The 25,633-nt window shown below is 38.7% G+C and overlaps 2 protein-coding genes across 2 annotated transcripts in view; one reads left to right on the top strand and one right to left on the bottom strand.

The window, feature by feature from the left end:
• Positions 1-513: 513 nt before the first annotated feature.
• On the bottom strand, positions 514-4,159 carry LOC111863237 (RNA-binding protein squid). Its single transcript, XM_023849359.2, has one exon. The coding sequence runs from the start codon at positions 4,059-4,061 to the stop codon at positions 3,222-3,224; it is 840 nt and encodes a 279-aa protein (XP_023705127.1). The 5' UTR covers positions 4,062-4,159; the 3' UTR covers positions 514-3,221.
• A 6,297-nt stretch (positions 4,160-10,456) lies between these two features.
• LOC111863235 (SRSF protein kinase 3) overlaps positions 10,457-25,633 on the top strand; it is a 97,904-nt gene continuing 82,727 nt past the window's right edge. The window contains exons 1-2 of the mRNA XM_023849355.2: positions 10,457-10,635; positions 10,724-10,829. Of these exons, the coding sequence (XP_023705123.1) occupies positions 10,599-10,635; positions 10,724-10,829 (143 nt within the window). The 5' untranslated portion in view covers positions 10,457-10,598. The remainder of the gene's footprint in view (positions 10,636-10,723; positions 10,830-25,633) is intronic.

Raw genomic sequence — 25,633 nt, 5'->3', positions numbered from 1 at the left:
CAACATTGATCCAGTTGATAAAACAGTCGGGGAATTACAGCAGTTTGATAGTCACATACGGATGTACCAGAAATAATGATTTTTAATAAAAATTTCTGTGACAATGCAAGACTGAAAACAGGGTAATGAGTTACTTGATAATGAAACGCACTGAAAAAAAACACAAGAAATATTTAAGGGGCTGGAAATGTGCATTTAAATCACAGGCATATACTTTGAACCTTTGTAACACATTTCATTATTAAAGGATACTTACCTTAATTTTACATTCAAGGTATTATGAAATGTTTCCCATATGCCTTCACCTCACTTCCAAATTGGCTCCATGTTGACAGTGTACTTTTACACAAAAATCGTTTGAATAATGCATCCACCAAGTTTGGAAGTCTCCCGAATCACCATGTGTCTACATATATACATAAATATTCTCTGTATAACACTGCATCACACCTGCAACTGGAATGCCCTGGTCATCTGACTGGTTTGGAAGGTATAAAGACCATACTCCATGTCTCAGACCTATTTCAACTTGTATTTTGCTAAAAGGTTGTATACAATGGAAGAAAAATGAATGTGCATCTTTATAGTAACACTGTGGTCTAAGTTACTTTCACTTCCCCCCATCCCTTTCCCCTTATTGGTCCTTCACAGAGTAATTCATAAAAACCACAGCTTTAGTCTTTCAAGTACTCTGTCCTTGCAGCTCTACAACTAATATATTATTATTAAAAAAAATGCTAATATTTCCACTCCATATCAAACAGTTTGTATATGGCAATAATATTATATCCCTAATAATAGAGCCCAGGTCAGAAAGACATACATACTACACTAAATGTTACAGGAGTAGAGATTACACATTTGGAAATTGGGTGTACAGTGTAGTACAATATTGCATGACATGGTCTTGTACCTCAGGTTCACTTACTGTTATAGATACTAGGAGACATACGTAAGACAGAGCAAGAAATGAATATGCAATGGATCACGCCTAAGTCGTGCAAACTTCAAAATCATCTTATGAGCTTAGATTTTTGTGTCAAGCATCAACAGAGTTCTCCCAAAGTACAATTTGCATAGCTTTCTTTTTACCAGGTAAAAAAAATCAGTTTATCTATATGACATACATATTTTATTTCAATGTTGTCATGTCTGAAACAGCAGTAACATTGTGTCCTAATTCCCAGCTTTATTCTAAATTCATAAGTGGCATTATAACTCATACACTATTAATTCATCCGTAACACATTTCGGATCAGCTGACCATCTTCCTGATACCTGTAAAGTTCTGATTTACGCAAAGAAAACTACACTGTGAAATATTTCTCTTCATTGAAAAAAAAAATTTCAAAACATTTTTCTCCTCCATACTCATAAACACTTCAGGTAATACCAACATAGGAAACCGTTTTTAATTTCCTGAAGTTATATGAAATCTTATTAAATACATATTACGCAGATGGCCTGTAAAGTTCTGCAAGTATTCTTAGTAGCCTAGTACATACAAAATAGCATACCTTAGCTTTCATAATACCAACATCATACATCTCATGAACTGACTTTATATAAACAAAAAAATTATAGTTGATGGAAATTTAGTCACTGTAAAACACAAATTAAATCTGCAACATTTCAGATCACTATGACTGAAAAAGGCATTACTACAAAGGTACTATTTCAACCCAACAGTGAAAATATTGAAATACACTAGGCTCAAAAAGAAAATGTAAGGGAACTTTTCAAAGAACTGATTTCTGAGTATGCAGTGAAATGTTTTTTTTTTGTCTTCCCCCCCCCCTACAAAACTTAGTCCCATATCTTCACATGAAAAGTCACTTTTACTTGTTTCTGTTAGTGAAGCTTTATCAAATTACTACTTGGTAAACACAAGCTACAAAAATTCAAACTTGAGAATCACTGAGTTAAAAAAAAATGTTTCCAGCTTAAAAAAAATATATAATCCAATTACAACACAACAATCTGACTAAATCTGTTTTATCCCATTCTGCAACTATATTACATTTTACAAACCATATTCATATAATTAGTGGTTTCATCCCATTTATGACTTTCACCTCAATACAAATATGTGATTTCAAAATCCAATCAATTTTAAACGAGTCTTGCTCCAGTTGTTCCAAGATACCTTGTATAAATCAATCCATTCACTATGAAGAGAATATTTAGACATTGGTCTCTTCTGGTACACACTTAAACTACACATCTATTGGGGTCCTTACCCAGTTTATCTCTTGTCCAATATTAAATATGAGTCTAATTATGTAGTCTAAGGTCAACTTACTTCATTGTGGGATTGAAAATATACACTAGAAAAAAGTTTGACACTGAATGTCACAAAATCCATTACACTCATATGAAACACACAGATTGATACAAATTAGCTTGTTAATAGCAATCAAAGCTGTTATTTGCGATGGATATCGCGACCGTTCTGAAACCTATGTGCTTCTTTCTCAAGATTCTATAAATTATTACAAAATTCCCTGACTGTGGAACACTCTGCACTTTTAACAAATTTCTATGGCTGTTTAAAGTTATAAATTTTTTCAAGTTGTATGAACACCATGCATGTAGCATTCACATATTCATACGTTTCATGTTTACTTCTGTGCCTGGCTGTAAACGAGCATGGCAGTCAAAGTGTATACCGGCAGAAAATTGATCATATTCTGGAATTTGTACATTGCAAGTTACGTACTCGTAAGATAAGTTATTCAATCTCACACATTCTAGTCATCGCTATGGGCAAATCAATTTGAACGGATCTGTCAGACAGGCGGACAGAAAAGACAAAAGAACTCCAATAATCACTTTTTAAAGAGTATAAATGAAACAGTCTTACACATCTTTCGAAATTCCGAGAGAATAATGAGTTCAGAATAATTTTCTTACTTGGCGACACAATTCTGGCAGAGATTCCTGAAGAATTTGTAATGACTTTCACTCAAATAATGACACAGATTTCTTTAAGTCAGTTGTTCATGAATTTCACACAACACTGCACTGTATCCACATAAAACAGTGGTGACTGCTATATACCAGAATTAAAAACACTCAGTGTGGGTTATTGGTATTGTTACATTCAATACATTAACATTACTTATAAAATGAAAACAGATGAAAGCTGATATATAATGTGCAACATAAGAAACATATATAGAGCAAAAACTGACATATGCAAAAGACGTGAATGTCCATCTTCAATATGGCTGATGTCTCTGGAACTGACGGCCACCTGCCCTTGGTTTGTTCCCATATCCTGGAGTGGCACCAGAATTGCTGTAGCCATAGCCAGAATAATCATTGTATGGACCACCATAATCATAGCTGTTATAACCTGTACTGCCATACCCTGTGCCATAATCATAGCCATATCCAGCATAAGCATGGGCTGCTCCCCAGCCTCGTGTATCACCCCTTAATCCACCTCGTCCTCCAACACCCATAGTTTCAGGGTTGATCTTCACCTTCTTCACATCAACCTCCTTGCCATTGATGTACTGTTTAGGGGATTTCAGAAGTTGGTATACAACATTTTTGGAATCAAATGTGATAAAACAGAAACCCTTCCTCTGGTTCTTTACTTTATCAAATGGTGCTTGCACTTCCACTATTGTTCCATACTGAGAGAAGTAATTCCGGATATCTCCATCAGAGATATCTGGAGTCAAGCCACCAACAAATATTTTCCCATGCTGTGTCTTCTTTGATACCCGCTTGGGATCTACTTTCCTTTTGTTGATATAATGATCTCCTGATGTCAGTAACTTATCAATAGTTTTGGGGTTTGCAAATACAATGAAAGCAAAGCCTCTAGACTGACCTGTATAGGGATCAACTTTGACAGTGACGCTCTCAATCTCTCCAAATTTTCCAAAATGCTCCTTAAGCTCTCTATCAGTAGTTTGCCGACTCAGACCACCTACAAATAACTTTCGGTCATCATCTCTTCCAGGAATACCTGCAGTTCCTCGGTTATCTTGGCCATTTCCTGCAATAATTCTCGGGTCTTCGTGATAATCTTGATAATAATCCATCATCGAACAGAGAATTAAAACACGAGACTTGTCAACACACTTTCAAGCTTTACCTTCAGTAAGAAGCCAAGACCGTTTGAAAACAAATGCAGTGCGTAATCACGGAATTCGTCACAACTGCCAACGTTTGAAAAATATATAATACAATCATTGAACTCTCTTTGAAACAAAGACATCACATTCAACAAAATTATACATAATTTAATCCAATTTCAATTGGGAATGAATAAAAACTGTTGTGGCTTATGTGATGGTAGCGGATATTAAATAACTAATGGCACATTATTAAATTTGAAATACAATTGAATAAAAAAATAACTCCTTAATCACAGTTATTCTCTGTTACTCAGTGCTTTCAGTAAGTGTTTAGTATGTCAGATATCTAATATTAATTATTTACGTTTACACAGTTGCAATGAAAGTTGTACTATTTGTAGCGAAATATACAAAGAATGAGAAATGCTAAAATGAAATAGTTTTATGAACGCTGCCAACATATCAAGGGGCCATTTTTGTTCTAAAGTCACCGAAATAAGTAGCGTTTGCGCTAGAAGATAAATTCTGATTGCCATATTTCTTAACTTGATTTCTTCCTAAAAGAGAATAAAAAAATTGCTTGACATAATTTTTTTTTTTGCCCAAAGAGACCGCTCAAAAATCTGTCGAAATAGACTAAATCTACAAAGTATGTGGCGATTATATCTGCTATTAAATTATAACATAGAAGACAAATTTGTTTCTGAGGCGAACGACCCTAACGAAGATAGTATTCTTCATAACCACCACTGTGAGAACCTTAAATCTTACAATGACACCAAAGATGATTGAATCAAAACTTAAATTAGAAAGACCCAAATCACTTTAAATACCCAACTTCTTCTTTTGACGGATTAGGCCTTTTGATCTGATCCCATTCAGAAATAATCCGAGATTTCAAATCTTGAAGACTGTAGGTAGGACGCCCTGAACAGGGGATCAGCCAGTCGCAAGGTCTTTACCTACACAGGACAACACAAACACAGGAAAAGACCCAAATATACACTCATTCAAAATTGGGATTCGAACCCATGGTCCCGGTGTTCAAGCAGGCTTAAACACAATATTTCAGATGTACTAAGTCATACGGTAAAACAAAGAAAATTTATGTCATAAAACGGAGGCTGCTTAATACTCCCGCTTAATGAAATTTATGTATTTCTTTTATTTACTTATGGAGCTGAGCCCTTCTTGAGGAGAAGCCAAATCTGCAGCTACTCAAGAATTTCCCAGCATTTTATGGAACCCGAAGGTTCATTACCGTGTTCACAAGAGCCCTCCACTGGTCCCTATCCTGAGCCAGCTCAATCCAATCCATGTCATCCCATCCTATCTCTCTAAGATCCATTTTAATATTGTTCACCCTCTATGCCTTAGTCTTTCTAGTGGTCTGTTTCCTTCTGGCTTTCCCACCAATATCCTATATGCATTCCGCTTCTCCCCCATTCATGCTACATGCCCTGCCCACCTCATCCTCCTTGACTTGATCATTCTACTTGGAGAAGAGTACAAGTTATGAAGCTAATGAAATTTATTAGGGACTACTAAAATTCAGCCGCTGCTTAATTGTAATTATTTCTGCAGATTTCTCTAAAAACATAGCACGTTCAATATTAATACGGTTGATTATGTAGGAGAGTTTGGCAAATATCGAAACGAAGAAAAACGGGATGAGAAAGTGACAGTTGAGGTTCTCACAGCGGTCATTATGAAGAGTACTTACTTCTGGGCGGTTACGCGGCTTAGTCTGGTACATTTGTATTGATGCTTTGGAAGAATGAACTAATCTATATTTTCAGGGTCTAAGACTATGCCAAGCAAACTGCAATGCTCTTGGACTCTGAATATGGAAGTAGTACATACTTCCGAAACGTCGATAAATATTTTCCATTCTACATAGCGTAGCATCACAAGATATAATTCTCTTAGGAAAAATTAATGTTTAAAATTGTCTTTTCTTGATTAATAAATTAGTACAAAACGAAATTCGAAACATCTGAATGCTGACGGCTGAAACTCATACCCGTTAGAGGCCTTGGGCTTCTGTGCGATTGGTTGCATATGAATTTGCCGGTAAAACCTATTACACTGTGCAATGAAAATCAAACACCAATGTGATTAATATTACATTTTTAATGTGATATGAAGAAAAGAAGTAGTAACAACAACAAACCACAGTCTAGGTACAGTATAAACTTATTTCTAGTCAGATGATTGGCTGGAATAATTTGCTTCTGTTAACAATTCAGCAGCTGTGGTATTTTTGTTTAACAAAATTTCACTAGCCAGATTTTTCTCGAGCTATTTCTCCCTTTTTTCTTTGTTGCCAACGCTTTAGATATGTTACATATATAATATCAGTCTCAGGATGTTACGGGATGTGTCTAACCTAAATAATTTCTGTGCATTCTAGATAGTTTAAGGTATACTATTAGGAAATGTCACATGTCCAGACACCAAAAGCTTTAATTTCACTGATTTAACTTAAATATAAAGATTAAGTTTAAATAGGCACATATAACTTTGACCTCAGGAACAGAGTGAACCGAGCTCGTTGGTCACTTTTACCTAAAGTTGTTTCTCCTCTCTCGTACATCTTTATGTCATGGTGCTTTACTACCAAAATAACTGCAATTTATTTTAAAGTTTCTTATGAATCATAAAACACTCAACATATCACTTGCCATTATTTAATGTTCAGTCTCCTGCATTTAATCATATGGTAAATTACAGTAATAATTACTGAAGTATTCAAATAGAAAATGTCCATCTTCTTGTTCGGAACCATTTTGTAAATTGTGGAAACCATTTCGAAGTGCACTGATGTAACTGGCGTATATTCCAATCTGGAAACGTTCCCAGTATTCAGGCCACGGAAATGAGTCATATAGATCAACCTCTCCACATCTCCCTCGAGCTGTTTCCATTTCTTTTCCAGTATTTCCTTACAATCCCCAAAGTTATTTAGCTATTCGGTTCACAGAAATCCTGATAATGATGCTGTTTTCATCCGTGTGGCCGTAAGAGGTTCATATGAAGCCGATATGCAGTTCACTAGTATGTCAACATGGCCCTCCGCTGGAGTCGTATACTTCAAACAGTTCCTTCTACAATATTATTTTAGCGTCTTATAGCAACTCTCACCAAATCACGCTAAAAATTGAAGACTGAATTAGTTTGGCTGCACTGACTTTAAAAAAGCGGAAGATGCCTAGACATTCGAGAGTATGGATGCATTCCATTGTTAGTAGGCCGGTAACCCCTGGTCAGCTCCATATAATTTTGCATTTTCTGTTAGAGAGGACCCACTTCGAAGGGTGATCTGTTAGGATTTCACCAGTATTATTTTTATCGCTAGTGGGTTGGGACTTAAGTCCCTTGTACTGCGCCCACTTCTGGCCTATTGTAACAGCCCCAGATGATAGGTGAGGGTGATTGTGGAGCAATTGGTGGAATGAAGATTGGCAAGGGAAACCGAAGTACTCAGAGAAAACCTGCCCCAGCGCCACTTTGTCCACAAATCCCGCGGTGGAAAGCCAGCGACTAAGCGCTTGNATCCCACTTGACCAGACCTGGGATCGAACCCCGGCCGCCGCGGTGGAAAGCCAGCGACTAAGCGCTTGAGTAAAAGTAAAGGTATCCCTGTACCAGGCCGTGAATACCCATAGGGTTGTGAAACGTTGGGAGTCCCACATTATCCAGACAATCGGCTCAACCACTACTGAACAATATTTGGATGATGTCAATTATGAAAAATTTATGTTTCAACAAGATGGGATGGAGATATTTGCTGAGTATACTTCATAAACAACTGTATAAATCCTGTCATTATTTGAGTTTCAGTGGCGTCTGGCGCTATTTTCACTTGAGACAAAGAGCCAGCGAGAAGTGCATGTCCTCGTCACTACAAAATCCCGCTTGAAGTTCAATTTCGTTTTTCTTTTCTACCTCAGCATTCTGTGACAGACTTTGGTTCAGGACATTACATTTGAACGTCTCAACTCTTATAGTTCATTGAAAGAAAATACTAATATTCTGACTGTAGTAGTCCTACATCATTTTCATTTCTTTCTAATGATCAGTTACTGTTATATATTGTCCTGGAAGAATATTAGAATATATTTCAAGTCAAGTCGAGGTAAGAAATTAGATGATGTTAAATTGTCTAGAAATGTTGGTTTAAATTTCTATAAAGCACCTCAAGAAACAAAGGACAAGCTGGTATTTGCTCTTTATATGATACAACTGACAGGAGAAGGGTGACAAGTCATCATTTGGACACATCGACCGTCATTCTGCAGCATCTACGTAAGATATAGGAGGAAAACTTATAAAAGTGTCACATTTGACGGAAGGAACTTGATTGTTAATTTGTTAGTGTGACGGACCAGAATGAAAGACCTTAAAAATATAGGAGAGATTCCCAATCAGAACCCTGCGGAATACATCTCTGTAAGATATATTTTTACTGATGTCTTCGGAGAAGCCTTTGGCATACACAGTGGAGGTACACAAGATGTTAGGGTGAATACTACATAATACTGAGCTTAATAACTTTTGTGTCTGATCACACGCGTATATAATAAAAGTGTCATTTATATACTGCAAAGTTGCATACCAGTAGTTCTACGTTTCCTCTCATTCAGTTCATTAAACACTGCGTAATGAATGCGACTGTTTTCCGGCCACCGTGACAGTTTTGTTTTCCTTGGCACTACAGCCCCAGTGGGCCTAGGCCTACCTCCATGAACATCTCTGTTCACTTCGGTTTTTCTAAATCTTACACATTCGGTAGGACTCCTTGGGCGGGTGATCAGCTCGTCGCAAGGCCTCTACCTGTACACAAACAGAAAAACGCGCACACACAAACTAAACATCCATGCCCTGAGTAGGATTCGAACCCACGATCCCCGTTTCCAAGCGAGCGAATACAGTATATGCCTTAGACCGCTCGGCTACCGTGACCGGCATGACAGTTTTTTTTTTCTTGGCACTACAGCCCGACAGTTTCTTTACCTATTGCTATAGTCGTGGGAAGAGGTGTTCCAAATTTCTGAATGTTCACAAAATTTATGTTCGAAGTTTTCAACCTCGAATACTATTTTCTCAATCTTCTTTTGAAAAGAGAAAATTAAGTCGAACGCAATTAAACATGACATGTACAAACGGTAGTACTTAACACAAGGTCCCCAGGTGGATAAACAGTGATATGATACAAAATTAGGAAAAAATTTGTCCTCCTTCTAGAGAACGTTGAACCCACTGATGATGCCCCGTCATTGGTGATCACAACCGGTGAAGAAGCCATGGTAAGTTCCGTTGCATAAGTTTTAAATGTGTCATCATCATCATCATCATCATCATCATCATCATCATCATCATCATCATCTTCTTCTTCTTCTTCTTCTTCTTCCTCTTCTTCTTCTTCTTCTTCTTCTTCTTCATCTTCTTTAATTTTTTTCTACGAAACATTAATATGCAATGACATTCAAATTGGCGTTCTGTCACTAAATACTGTAGTTATGCTAGCTTACGGTATTTAGTATGTGACGGCATGTAGTTTGGTAGGGTAGAAGATGAAACCAGCAGGTTACTCCGAAACGTTGTTACCTACCTACCAAATTATTTGACGTCACACCCATAAGAGCGTAATTTAAACATTCATCTCCTTGTAGATCATGAAGTCGAAGATAATGATTATGGAAGTTTAGCTGTATTGCAGGGAACGTAGATTTTAATATATATTGCATATTTAATAGGATGATTTTCTGTGTTGTAATGGCATGTAGTTGGGTAGAAGTCCACCGACATTTCCGAGAAACGTAACACCATCGTCTTCAGGATCGAAGAGTAAGGGCGAGGACGCACCAAGGAAACTGGCAACCGCAACGCAACCGCAATTTCCGAGAATTGCTATCAGTCTGAGTTGAACACATGGTACTGAATGCAGTTTCCTGAAATTGCGCTGCTCCATTCAGTAACATGTGTTCAACCCAGGCTGTTTTGTTAACAGCGGTTGCGTTGCGGTTGCCAGTTTCCTCAGTGTGCCCACGCCCTAAGCCAAGCAAGAAACTAGCAAGCCAGAATATATATATCTATTCCAGGAAAAGTTTGGTACTTCTCTCAATACTCGAGACACCCATATTACTAGGAGAAGCCAAGGGCCGATACGTAACATATGAATGGGGGTGCGAGGGCGTGGGGGCCTTTCATGTATAGCCACCAGCACGAAATCTTTTCACAGTGGTTGTAGGTCTTGACCGGTCGTGATGATCTTGCTGTTATTCCTTCCTTTGTGTCAATACATCACTAGGATACGTTGATCTTGCTGTTATTCCTTCCTTTGTGTCAAGACATCACTAGGATACGTTCTACGCTTTTATCCGTGCACTTTCCGTCGTGTGTATATGTGTGCATGGGATATTAGCATGAAGGTTGTGAGGTTGTGATGGCCGTAGTGACAGTACAATAAGTGAATTAGGATATTTTAAGTCTCTAATAGATATGAACGCTGTTAAAAGAAATGATGTAAATCGGCGAGGTAGGTAGAATGGGATTTAACCTGCTGCTTACTGCATGGCCGTATCAGTGCAAGTGAAGTTTAACGTTCTACCCTCTTCATTTTACAGTTCTTGCTATTCAGGCAAAGAAGAAACGTCACCGAAATGTGAAAGGATTATGCACTACAAATATAGAACTTCAAGAGAGACTCCGGGAGCAGTTGAACAGAGAGAGGTAAGTGAGAGGTTTTGTGATACATCCAACAGGTTTCATACAATTATCCATGTCACATAATTCACACCATCTGTACATTGAGGTTGTGAATGAATGTTTGTTCCTGTGTAAACTTATATTCAGAATTATTGTAACAGAATAATGTTCAGTTTTTTTCCCGACAGTTTTATTCCAGAGAAGAAATATTTTGTATAGTGCATTAAAACAAGGAACTGACCATGGATCCTCATTCCAACTAGCTAATCACATGGACACTTCTTCCCTACTTCTGAAGCCCCACCCATCTTAGATAAATTCTGGATAATTGTCAATAAGAAGAAGAGAATCTGTAACAGAGTGACAGATAAATTTATGCAGTATGACATAATAGTTTGTGACTTGGTCAGGCAATTTTAGCACCAAAGTAGTAAAATGTAGAAGGTAAAGCATACAGATCACAAATCAGTATCAGCTAGGTATTAAGGAAATGACTTTCAACTTTCAACTTTATTTTTGTCCATAACTGAAGTGAATACAATTGAACATGTCAAAAAAATAACAGCGAATACAACACATGTCAAAGTCACTTAAAATTACACAATGATCTATCACAATAATATAACAACAGTTTAAGGTACATAACAATAAAAGATGCATAAGACCACAAGAAAAATATCAGTGATATAAAGCATGTAAACACAATATTAAAAACTGCAAACCAAAAGACAATCAACAAACTAGTCATCAATCAACATTAGTTGAAAAACTATTGAAGAAAATAGAAAGCACTGGACAGCAAATAATTTTTGAGTTTCCTCTTAAAAACATCAAAATTTTCAACATTTTTCAGTTCAAGGGGAAGGCCATTAAATATTAATTCCCATATGATTACATTTTTTTTTGCAACAATCAGTAGTACAAAATTGGAGATGCAAATTATGTTTATGTATGGTATTGTAGCTGTGAATGTCAGAATACTGAGTTGTATAGATCTTTTTCTTTATTATAAAACATAACATCTCAAATATATATAATGAGGTAACAGTTAAAATCTTGAATTCACCAAACATATTTCTACAGGATACCCCATTATTAACACCTTTATTCATTTTTAGACATTTTTTCTGTACTTTAAATACAGTTTTAGAGTCCTTAAGCTCCCCACACCAAAAAAATAATACCATATTTCAATATAGATTCAAACTTCGTAAAATAAACATTTTCATCATGTTCAAGTAAAGTCTAGCCACTTTAAGTGTAAAGCAGAATATAATTTGCACACATTCCAAAAAGTTGTGAATTTACATTCAGTGTGCGATAGTAATTTAAAGTATATAATTTCTTGTATTGATGTCACGGGTTCAAGTCCCGATAAGGTCATTCAATTTTTTTTTCAGTTGACCTAATCCTTCCAGCTGCATTATGGCCCTGGGATTGACTCTAACAGAAATGAGTACCAGGAATTAATTAAATAATTTTCCTGGGGAGTAAAACGCGTCTGGCGCATAAGGCTGACAACCTTACCGCCATCTTTGAGCCGATTGTCTAGATAATGTGGGACCCTCAACATCTCACAACCCTATGGGCCTTCACAGCTTGTTACAGGGATAGCTTTACATTTTATTTTTACTTTACTTGATTAGACAATTTATGTAATGTACACCTCGTTAGCTACCAACACACATTATCATCAATCCCAAAACCAAATTGTTTTCCTTGCAAGAATGTCTTTAGATTTGTCTAAAATTTGCATGGCTTTGAATTTGGCAGTGTATATGATGTTATTAATTTTTGTCTGTTAAAATAAATAACATTCAAATATGGCCAAACTTATTTCTCAAAATTGCATGCAATATTAAGGGTGCCATAGAGTTGAGTTATCCATTATGAAAATAAGAAAAATATTGCACAGAACATTCATGGACTTTCACCACTGAAGGTGACATTTATGTGTTATGAAATGTTAGATCATTAGATTTTATGTGATAAAGTTCAAGTGTAATAGTTGAGTAGCACTCATTGCAAAGAAGGGCAGGATTATACATGTGTCTCAGAAATGAGTGCATTGAAATGGAGTCTGGGTGTTGTATCCAATTTATAAACATTTATTTAAACATGGGTCTACAAATGCTGTGGTTACTGACTAGAGCCATTTGTTGGTAACTGTAGGATAGCAGCACTTAAATTACAAATGTAACTTATATTAGAGACATTTCTGAAGGAAATTGGAATTGAGGGTAAATGTGAATGACTTACTTACTCATGGAGCTGAGCCCTTCTGGAGGAGCCGTCAATTCTGTAGCTACTCAAGAATTTCCCAGCATTTAATGGGACCTGAAGGTTCATTACCATGTTCACAAGAGCCCTCCATTGCCAGATCAATTCAATCCATACCATCCCATTCTATCTCTCTAAGATCCATTTTAATATTGTCCACCCACCTATGCCTTTGTCTTCCCAGTGGTCTCTTTCCTTCTGGCTTTCCCATCAATATCCTATACGCATTCCTCATCTCCCCCATTCGTGGTACATGCCCTGCCCACCTTATCCTCCTTGACTTGATCATTCTAATTATACTTGGAGAAGAGTACAAGTTATGAAGCTCCTCATTATGCAGTTCTCTCTAACCTTCTGTCACTTCATCTCTCTTCAGTCAAAATATTCTGCTCAACACCGTTCTCAGGCACCCTCAGTCTATGTTCCTCCCTTAATGTTATAGACCAAATTTGACACCCATACAGAACCACAGGCAAAATTGTAGTGTTTGGTGTGTGTACATTTTGAAAATGAATGCCTGGTGTCACATGCTAGTATACGTGACCAGTTCATTGTCACCGTAAACATGATGACTGTTTAAATAAACATATGATGCTTACATATAAAAGATGGTAATAAATATGATATATTAGTGATTGTTAGAAGTATAAATATTGGAACAGGTAAAGGTAGGGGAAACATAGTTGGTTGATGCACTCTGCTACAGACCGGAAGGTTGTGGGTTCGATTTCCAATGAGGTCATTGGACTTTTCAACTGATGTAATCCTCCCAGCTGCACTATATTCATGGGGTCAACTCAGCCTCTAACACAAATGAGTACCAGGAATCTTCCGGGGGGGTAAAGGGTGGTCAGCACATAAGGCTGACAACCTCAACGCCATCTGTGAGCCAGTTATCTAGAAATTGTAGGAGCCTCAACCTCTTACAACCCCATGGGCCTTCACGGCCTGTTACAAGGATATCTTTACCTTTTCACCTTTTTACCTTTTTTATTTTTAAAGATAACAGAAAAGGTAGGAAAGGTAAAGTTGCCCAAAGCTTCATTAATTGAGCACCAAATCATGATGGTGTATGGCAAGTGGAGGTATGGCTTCTCCATTTTTGACCTTGGCACTAGGTGGAGGTAAGTGTTCAGTTTCACACCCCGGCCACTTTATACCCATGGTAAGAGTTACCAGTACCCATTGGATAGGAGACTGTATGGGGCGCAAAGCTGGTCTGGACAGTGGAGAAGAGAAAAAGCTCTCTGCCCTTTGCAGAAATCAACTCTGGTCCTCCAGCTCACAGCTTGTCACTGTACCCATAGAATTATCCTAGGTCTAATATCGGTTACAGGTGCAGAGATTTTTATAAAAAATTCTCAGGAAACGTTTTAGAGATGAGAATGTAAGTTTGGGCTGTGTGTGCTGTTGTACGGAGAATTTAGCCACATCAGTTGTGTTGTCGTATGTAGTGGTGTTCTTGTGAGAATTCAGGTCAACAGTCAGTTAGATATGGTAGCTCTGTTGTTACGTAATATTGATATTTTTTGGGGGGGTGGGTGGGGGCTCTTGGTGAGGGACTGCAGGTTGAGAGTCAGTGAAAGTGTGTCTGTTGTGTCATCTTGTAATGTTGGTGCTTTTGCAGTGGTGCTTGGTAAGGGTCATCCTGCTGTTCCTTGCCAAGTACCATCACAAAAACAACAGTACAAGATGATAACAAGGGCAGCTAAATTTTCCACACATTGGTGTACAATCAAAACTTATACTTTCATCTCTGAAACAGCTGCAGGAATTTTTTCATAAAAACCTCTGCACCTGTCCCAAGATTTATATTTTTAACAATTACTCATTTATCATATTACTATCTTGTATGTATCATATGTTTACAAAAACATATAGGAGGCTTCCTCTCCAAAATTCAGATATAAAGGTCTGATGATGGTGAATCAAAAACAATGAAACATATACCATTTAAATTATTTTACAATAAAATTTGTACTGTGGTGGTGGCACTTCTGATGTTTCTTGTTATGTGACTAGTGGTTGAGGGGCTATGCTACAAGCTGGAAGGTTGCGGGTTCAAACCCCGATGAGGTCATTGGATTTTTTTTCAGTTGACCTAATCCTTCCAGCCTCACTATGGCCCTGGGGTTCACTCAGCCTCTTAACAGAAATGAGTACCAGGAATTAATTAAATAATTTTCCTGGGGAGTAAAGCGCGGCCGGCGTGTGAGGCTGACAACCTTACCACCATCTTTGAGCCAATTGTCTAGATAATGTGGGACCCTCAACATCTCACAACCCTATGGGCCTCCACGGCCTGGTACAGGGATAGCTTTACTTTTTTACTTTACTTTCTTATGCTTTGAAGCTTTATTTTCTGAGCACAGTGCCAGGAAAGAGACTGCATTTAGGATGAATGCTGTGATTCTCAGAGCTTGTAAACAGATGGTGCAAGAGCATAAGAATTTTCATTATTTTATGGTAAACACGTCTTTTGTTCAAAGTTTCAAGAAGCACTATGGCTTTGATTGGTGCTACCTTCTGTGCAGTGTTTTCTTAGCTTTTTCATCAGTTTTGATTTGGAATCAAAATAAAATTATGATTTTCTGCTGCAACAAGATATACACAATTAGGTTTCAGGGGGTTTATAAGGTTGAATTATTGACAAATAACTTTAGTAAACAACCCTGCCATACAGTAACTCGTGATTCTTCTGTATTCAGAATAATATGAGCTGCGTATACAGGTTGATTAAAAGTCCTATGGTCACATTTAGGAGGTTTTTGAATAGATCATTTGGAGTGGAAAGTGTAAACAAATATTTGTCTGATTTACCACTGTATTAATGTTGCAGAGATTTAGACCCATAGTTTTGACCTTTTTTGGCATGTTCTTGTAGTGGAGCCTTCGTAACATCACAACATGGGGATCATATTACATTTTCATATGGTCCACATTAATTCTGATGGACAAGTAGTAATGGCAGTGAAATGATGTGGTTTTATTTACCACTGTGGACTATGCTGATATGCATTTCATGTATGACTTTTGTGATGGAAATGCTATAACTACATTGAGGGAATACCAGCATTGGTAACCAGGTTGCACAGACATGTGTCTACTCTGGTATATTGCAGTTTGATGGAAACAGCACATTTGTGTTACCAGCGTGTGTTGATGGGAGACGCAATGTGCAGAATAACTAGGAAGTGCTCGATGGTATACTATATACTAATCCACCAACTAGCACACATCAGGTTACATATTAAGCAGACCTCTGTCAGTGAGTTTGTTATATTCAGCATGAGGAGCTGTTGTATTCAATTTCCGTACAACTTAGAGGAGCTACAACCATGGAACAATATTTTTCGCCTCCAGTTCTGTTGGCATTTGCTGCGCAGAATTGTAAATCAACCCAACTTTTCTGTGTGTTGTGGAATGATGAGGCAATGTTTGTAAGTGGTCCTGACAGTGTCTGCAGTAACATGAATGAGCACTGGAGGGGTCTCATGTTACTTAATGTTCATCACTTGAACACAGATTCAGGATTAACATTTGGTCCAGGATTGGAGATGATAGTTGGACCATGTGTGATAACAAAATGTCTTTATACAGTACAGTATACTGATGTCCTTGGAAGAACACTTTCTCTTCTATTGGAGGACATCCTTCTTAATATTTGCAAGGGCATGTGGTGTCAGCATGATGGTGCCCCCTTCCCCAATGTTCATGCCATGTGCATAATTGGTTGAACACCCTTTCCTGGATGTATGGATCAGTTGCAGGGGTCTGAACATTTGTAGCCCATGTTATACTGATCAGAATCCACTTGACTTTTTCCTGTTCAGGTGCAGCAAAAAAGAAACATTTTCACTACAGAAATACTTGATCATTTGCTTACTGGTACCTGTGACATTTGTAAGGGGCCAGGCTAGGCAACTGGTGTATGATATCAGTTCCATTTAGCGTTTGTGTAAAGGATGTATGCAAGTTGGAGGAACTGACTTTGAGCAGTTCTTGTGAAGAAGTAAAAGCTGTTGACATTTCTCATCTTTCATAAAGTTTATCTGATGTTTAAACTTTTATTAAGGAGTCTTAATTGATCTCGAGAGCACAATTTATGCGGACTAACTGGCAGATAGGTATAGATGAATTAATTAATTTCCAATACTAACAGCATATGTTCCATTTGGCAGCTTTGATAATACAAAGTTGTGTTACAAGCAATGAAATCGAGTACCAATTAAACACATGATCAGTACTCACTGTACTAAAAGATGCAGTAAACGTGGGGGCACACGGTAGCGTAGTGGTTGAGGCACTATGCTACAAGTTGGAAGGTCGCGGGTTCAAATACCGATGAGGTCATTTGATTTTTTTCAATTGACCTAATCCTTCTGGCCGCACTATGGCCTTGGGGTTCACTCAGCCTCTAACAGAAATGAGTACCAGGAATTAAATAAATAATTTTCCTGGGGAAAATCTTTGAGCCGATTGTCTAGATAATGTGGGACCCTCAACGTCTCACAACCCTATGGGCCTTCATGGCCTCTTACAGGGATAGCTTTACTTACTTAATTACTTACTCACTCACTGTATTAAAACTGTTATGTAAAAATTAAATTGAAAAGTAATGAATCAGATGCCCCTCAGAATTACCCCACATGCACATCGATTACACCGTCCACAGAACTGGAAAAAAAAAAGAAAAAGCTATAATTGCTTCATTCTCTGAAATGGGTGCTTCATCTGTTGAAAAGATGTAAGAGATATTAATGAAGTAAAGCTTGCTGTTGGTAAACAGGTTGCAGTAAGCATCTTCTGGCGTAAAGGATAAACTTGTTCGATTCAGGGGGTTGTGCAGGGTCTGAAAATTTGAAATTGGTCCAACTTGATGAAGAACATGAGAGATTTCTCTAAAATATCTTATTGAAGTTTAAGTTATTTCTGACAGTACCAGAAAAAAGTTAAGTTAATTTCATTGATGCTCCACAGCTGGTCAATAAAGATGATCACTGCTGCTTTTGGTCTGTCTGAACATGCCGCGACAGGAGGAGGAGCTTTGTGGAAAACTTGCGGCGTTCTTCCTGAAGATGAGAATAAGAGAGCCCAGCCTTTGTCTGTTACTGTTACACAGTCATCCAGTTCTGTCAGAATGACAAGGAGAGTGACCTGTGTAAAACAGCAGCTTGAAACCTCACATTGAGAACATTTGCAAAAGAGATTAGTACTGTGTATGTAATCCTCATGATCTGTACGCGTATTTCGTGGGAAACATCCAACCGTTTAAAATGAATTTTCAGAATTTTGTTCAAAGCAGCGCATTCTTGCATTATGTGAGGATCACACCGTACAGCTCATTTTGGTGAAAGAAAAGGCCTTACCAGAAAAAAAATATATGCTCAACAGAAAGTGAAACATGCTTCAACGCATTGTTCAAGCTGCTCAGGGTCTGATGAAGTTTGATACAATTTTGAATCTGGAGATTAAATTGCACAGAGACATTGGGTGATGGCAGATCACTCAACATTAATGGCTGTCATTGTTCCATCTGAAATATTTATTGATGATTTGACTAACAAGAATTGAACCACCTGTTGTCCAAACAGTGTTGTAGCCTGACACAAGGCTTAGGTTATGACCGGGTGCAAAGAAAATTTAAATGGACATGCATGTGTTGTGTTAGTACTTTTAGTGGGGATATCATTGGCCCAGTGACCAAGAATCTTATAACTTGTACCATTTCAAGAGGTTTCATCGTCAGTATTCACTATGTATTTTTTAGTTATCCATGTGATGCAAATATCTTGCCCATTGTAGTGATTACTATGTCAAATATTGTGATACCTTTCATATATTCATGACATAGAAAGTTTGTATTCTGATAGTACGTAGATGCATGTAAATTATTATTTATTTTTTGTGTTTGTATGACTGAGATTCCATTCCCGACATGGACAGAAACTTATCTCTTCACCAGTGCAGCCAGAGTGGCTCTGGGGCCCATTCGCTTTGCTGCATAGTGTGTAAGTGGTGGAACACATTTACATTTAATTATAAATGTGAAGGAATAATTAGATTCCAAAGGGTTCTGACAGTAGTATATAACACTCAGAATTATTGGGATTTTGGACTTCGTCCATCATCCAGTATTCTACAAACTATAAAACACAACATTTCTGAAACTGGATCTGTTTCTGACCTCAAGTGAGGGGTGGAGACACCTACTCTGTTGGTTCCCTTAGAAAGAGCTAACCTCAATTCAGTGACTGAGGTTAGCTATCTCTAGGCAACTGAACATAGCAACAATAGAGGATTTGTTGGTTGCGGTGTTTTCTGTTGTGTTCGCCCTGGGGCTGTATAATGAGGATCCCAGGCCAGCTGAGTGGAATTTAATGAGCTCAGTTGTGGGATATTCGCTGGACAGGAAAGACCTGTGAAGGTGAAGAATCTGCATTGTTGCTAGGGAACAGCTGTTGAGGACACTGTGGGCTGGTTAAGACTTAGTGTTTGTGGCAGTGGAGATTAGCAGTGGCAGTGTAATTACTTGCAGTTCTGAGTGATGTATACAGTGACCAATAAATCCATTCACCATTACATACCTTGTCTATAGTTACACACACAGATCATGATAATATTATGAAGCATTCCAATACTGTGCTTGTGTTAGAGTTCAGTGGAATAAATTATCATCATCAGTCGTTATTTTAATTCTGCAATCACTAAACAAATATCAGTATAACAGTCATCCCAACTGCTTGTGCGTGTGTGTGTGAAGTTCAAATGTGACCGTGATTATCACAGTGTGGAAACGTGCTTTGGCAGTTAAGATTTCAGAATGTGGTAGATTTTGTTGTGTCACCTTGTTATCATTATGAATACTCTGCAAATGTAATTTCTTATAGTTAGAATAGGAGTATCCTCTTGTTTGACTGGAGCGTTTAAACCCAATAGCATGTTCATGTAGCTATGCAGCTGATGCATGTTTTAATTCCTCATAAAATATGTTGTTTACATTGTCACCGTCACTTGGGCATGCAGATCTACCGTAGTAATATTTAGTACTTCACTGTTGACCCTGAAAAGGATTGCATGTGCTGTTACACAATTAATCTACTCTATTTTTATAATGAAATGTGTAGTTCCTCATCTCACGACTACTGTCATCATTTTTTATCTTCATTTTCTGCATCCCGTTGTGTGTCTGTATTAAAGGCATACTTAGGAGTCGTCTACACAACAACTGATTTAAACCGATATTAAAATGTTTATTATTCGAGTTCATTTTCATCCAACTACATGTTTCGATATACAAAAATCATAATCGAGTGGGTTCATGAATACACTTGTTGTTACTGAATTATGAAATAATATTGTGACATGTATACCCTTTGCTAGGCAACGACCGCGAAATAAGCAACTATATAACAGCCGTAGCTAAGTAACGGCTCCTCAGACAAGTATGTTTCCACGGTAACAATTGCACTGTGGCAGAGGAACGGTGTTTTCTACGCGGCTTTTGCTGGGAGGTTATAAGCAGAGTTGCAGTTGGTTGGCAAATTAGTGAGTGAGTTAGATAATTGGTGAGGTTCAGTTGTGAACTGTTGCTGTGAGAAGCTGGTAGCTGGGGCCGGTGACCGTTCGGGAACCCAGAGGACAGGGAACGTCCGCCGTTGGAAGCCGCTACCAAGCAACAGATAGTGAAGACTTTAACAGACTGAGGAAATACCTAGTGTGTCATATAGTGATTTGAGAAACGTATTAATGAGTTGTATAAATGTGCAGTAAATCTATTTACCAATCCAAACCCCGTCTATAATCACTCAAAAATAGTTACAATATTATAATATAAATTTGAATTTGAAGTTCCTAGTGTGAGATATGTCTCGAATAATTAAAGGTTAAATGTGTTAGAAGTTGAAATCTAATAAAAAGATAAACGTTTTCCCCGTAACAAGCCGTGGAGGCCCATGGGGCTGTGAGACGTCAAGGCTCCCACATTATCTAGACAGTTGGCTCACAGGTGGCGGTAAGATTGTCAGCCTTACACTCCGGTCGCCTTTTACCCCCCCAGGAAGATTCCTGGTACTCATTTCTGTTAGAGGCTGAGTCGACCCCAGGGCCACAGTGCAGCTGGAAAGATTAAGTAAACTGAAAACACATCCACCTCGTTGGTACTCGAACCTGCGATTTTCCGGCTTGTAGTATAGTGACTCAATCATCTACGTTGCCGGTCTTAATCTGATAGTTAAATAAATTAGATCAAAATAGAATTCTGCTTTTTAAATGTTTGAAGTGGTAGGGGTGTTTAGGGTACAGGTTTTTAAGTGTTGTAGGTGGGGTTCTTATTTTGTTATGTGTTTAGGCACTGGACATACATATGGCACAATTAACGATACATTAGAAGTACTTCACATAGGGAAGAAATGTGAGCTACTAATCACAATAGAATGGTTTCGCATTTGTAACCTCAACAAACACAAACAGCAAATGGGCGATACATTTGCAGACACATAATCCCATATTTGATTTAATAATAAACACACATTTGTCCAATATAACGAATAATTCCACAAATTAAAAATAAGTACCTCTCCCCTTCCAATCTGCTCCATCCCGCCATCACGTGACCAGAATTTCACAACATACCCACACAGTATCAGCAACACGCACTCATATCCGCTTAGTTTCTTCAGTCATCTCCCGGCACTCAACCACACAGAAGGCACACCACAAAAACGTAAGTATGTAAGGCATAATACATACACAAAACAAAACAAAAATCAACCAATACAGTCAGAATATGTAAAATATCAAATTTACAGCCACCCGGCAGCCCATACCAAAGCTGAGAAACCCATACAGAATAGCTTCGTATATACATATCAATATATTTAATATTCATAAGTAAAATACATAGTTAGGCCGCGCCATACCTCAAGCGGTTAGTCGCTGGATTCCCTCCGCGGTGGCCCGGGTTCGATCCCGGGTCTGGTCAAGTGGGATTTGTGGTGGACAAAGTGACGCTGGGGCAGGTTTTCTCTGAGTACTTCGGTTTCCCCTGCCAATCTTCATTCCACCATTTGCTCCACAATCACCCTCACCTATCATCTGGGGCTGGTACAATAGGCCAGAAGTGGCCGCAGTACAAGGGACTTAGTCCCACACCACTAGCAATAAAAATACGTAGTTAAATATTAGTCCACAATTATATAGACTTAAAATCCCAATTAATAAAACCTCCATACTTAAAAAATGGGGGTATTGCAAGTCTACAAGGCACAAAAACCCACATATTCACCTGCAATATCAACTCCCTATGCTGACCAGTCACCTTCACACACCAAAGAAACAAGGAACGTAAATGACCACAAACACAATCACTTAATTATTATATTTAAACATATATACTAGATGCATCGTATTTATTTTCAGGTTTCGCGTACCTAAAGACATCGAAAACCGGAATCGTAAACACATCCTCTCCCATTTCAGATACTCAAAAGCAGAATTCTATTTTTATCGCATTTATTTAACGCTTATTTTTAACTTTTAACACGTTCAACCTTTAGCACGTTTTGTACATGACTGCTTGCTACCTGCTTCATGCTGGTGTCTTCCCTTACTCTTCGACTCTGAAGATGGAGGTGACATATTCCTCCGAAGCGTCGGTTAACTTTCACTGGAATATATGTCATTGTGTTCTAGTGGACAGAACTCTTCATAATCACTGCTGTGGGAACCTCAAATACAGCATGAGGTTTATTTGCTAACCATTTTAAAGCGTCATGTAGGCCTCGGATGCTCCAGTTTTTTTCCTTGGCACTACAGCCCCAGTGGGCCTAGGCCTACCTCCATGAACTCCGTTCACTTCGGTTTTTCTAGATCTTACACATTTGGTAGGACTCCTTGGGCGGGTGATCAGCTCGTCGCAAGGCCTCTACCTGTACACAAACACAGAAAAACGCACACAAACATCCATGCCCTCGGTAGGATTCGAACCCACGATCCCGGTTTCCAAGCGAGCGAAGACAGTGCATGCCTTAGACCGCTCGGCTACCGTGACCGGCTATGCTCCAGTTTACAGCTAGAAATTATTGGCCTCCCATTGTAATTAATTTCATTCGAAGAAGAAAGTTTGCTGAATACTAACAGGAGCTTTCCGACCGTCAGCATAACTTGAGGCGATGCAGTGTGTTGCTAAATACTTGTGTTTGAGAGAAACCTTCCTACTGGCCGTGTTAAATGACTTACAAATGGAAATCTCGCATTCTTAATTATAATGGTAACTAGAAGCGTCAAGCCTGATACGAAATGCTTGGAATTCTCAGTGATTAGTTACAGTCCGGAAGGTCGCGGGTTCAGTTCCCGATGAAGTCACTGTATTTTTCAATTGACCTAATCCTTCCAGCCGCACTATGGCCCTGGGGTCGACTCAGCCTCTAACAGAAATGAGTACCAGGAATTTTCCTGGGGTAAAAGGCGGCCGGAGCGTAAGGCTGAGAACCGCACCGTCATATGTGAGCCGATTGTCTAGAAAATGTGGGAGCCTCGACGTCTCACATCCCTATGGGCCTCCACTTCCTGTTACAGGGACAGCTTCGCCTTTACCAATAAATTTAAATATATATTTGAGTAAAGTACTCATGCTATGCTTGTCACAAGAGGAATCGGGATAGCTCAGTAGGTATAGCGACAAGCTACGTGTTGGGCGCTTGGGGTTCGATTCCCAGCACGGATAAATAATATTTCTCTACTCCACACCGTCCAGACTGGCGCTGGCGTCCACTCACCCACCTATCCAATGGGTACCTGTAGAGCTCCTTCCGTTGGGGGTAGAGCGGTCGGGTCGTGAAGCTGACCACTTACGTCAATCTAGTGCCGAGATCAGTGATGAGGCTGTACCTCCACTCCCCCATTCGTCTTGAGGACAATTTTATTTTTTACGTTTATACTTGTCGCGTATAATCTCTTATAAAAATAAAAGTAAGTACATTCAAAAGCTACGCGAACCGTTTTCTGCAGAGGAAGTTCAGATTTTCCAGGTGAAAATAAGCAATAATTTGATTATCCTTTATTAAGTTGCCTTCCCATGGCGCACCATAAATTTAGCCAGTGATTCAGAGCTAATGCGGTCAGCAGACGAAGGTCAGCATTGCATTGTTGTCCTTTGTTTCAGTTAGGCTTGTAAAGTAAGTAAGTAAAGTTATTCCTGTAACAGGCCGTGAAGGCCCATATGGTTGTGAGATGTTGAGGTTCCCACATTATATAGACAATCGGCTCGAAGATGGTGGTGAGGTTTTTAGCTTCACTCGCTGGCCGCACTTAATCCCAGGAAGATTCCTGGTACTCATTTCTGTTAGAGGCTGAGTGGACCCCAGGGCCATAATGCGGCTGGAAGGATTGGGTCAGTTGAAAAATTCAATGACGTCATCGGGAATAAAACCTCAATATAAAATATAACAGTAAGAAACAATTCAATTTTCAAATACAACATATATTATAATAATTCAATCTGTTTTTTTTTATTTCGGCAATTGAACTAAGGAAATTATTAGAGAAATACAGCACGCCAACTTTATTCTAAGTAAAAAAAGTAAAGCTATCCCTGTAACAGGCCATGAAAGCCCCATAGGGTTGTGAGACGTTGAGGCTCCCACATGTTCTAGACAATCGTTTCACAAATGACCCCGTGAGGTTGTGAACCTTACGCACCGGCCGCCCTTTACCCCCAGGAAGATTGCTGGTACTCATTTCTGTTAGAGGCTGAGTCGACCCCAGGGCCATAGTGCGGCTGGAAGGATTAGTTCAATTGAAAAAAAAAGCCAATGACCTAATCGGGACTTGAACCCGCGACCTTCGGCTTGTAGCATAGTGCCTCAACCAACTACGCTATCGGGGACCTCCCTCAGTTAGGCTTAACGGAAGTAAATAATTTCGACGATGGAGTTGTAATGGGTTCACAAATTTGAGAAAAGGGAAATAATGCTTACCAGTGCACGAGTCCGTAGTTGCACAGGATGAAAATTCAGACATGAGAATATTCACATCCGCTATGTAAGGAATTTATAGGGATGAGATTTGTGCTGAGGGGGTAATTGCGAGTGGTTGGAAGTTTTGTAAAAACAGAAAGAATGAGAAAAATGCCGTCTTCTGCGATGTGGCGTCATATGGATCATGTGCGAACTGATGTTTCGGTGAAACTTATCGCCTCCATCTTCATGGTAGAAAAATCCGCGATCGAGGAACCATCGTGAGCAGGTGGTTGCAGTCACCTGTTCACGCTGGTTCCTCGCTCGCGGATTTTTCTATCATGAAGATAGAGGCGATATGTTCCTCCGAAACGTTTGTTTACAGAAGATCTACACGGCGCCATATCCCAGAAGACGGCATTCTTCATAGTCACCGCTGGAGAAACCCACAAATCTTACACAGAAGGAATAAATTTGGAATTAGTACTGATGTAACGAAACTGGTCGGAATGAATTGAAAATTGATAAAAATGTAACACAACTGGCATTAATATACTTAAAACTACGGGTAGGACGAATGTAACTAAACTT

Source organism: Cryptotermes secundus, unplaced genomic scaffold (assembly GCF_002891405.2).
Source record: "Cryptotermes secundus unplaced genomic scaffold, Csec_1.0 scaffold688, whole genome shotgun sequence".
NCBI lineage: Eukaryota > Metazoa > Arthropoda > Insecta > Blattodea > Kalotermitidae > Cryptotermes > Cryptotermes secundus.
The sequence above is the reverse complement of the archived record's forward strand: the minus strand, read 5'-3'. Positions and strand labels throughout refer to the sequence as shown.

Bases quoted from the DNA above. Each gene is read 5' to 3' on its own strand.
- LOC111863237 (XM_023849359.2), bottom strand. From the start codon at position 4,061: ATGATGGATTATTATCAAGATTATCACGAAGACCCGAGAATTATTGCA.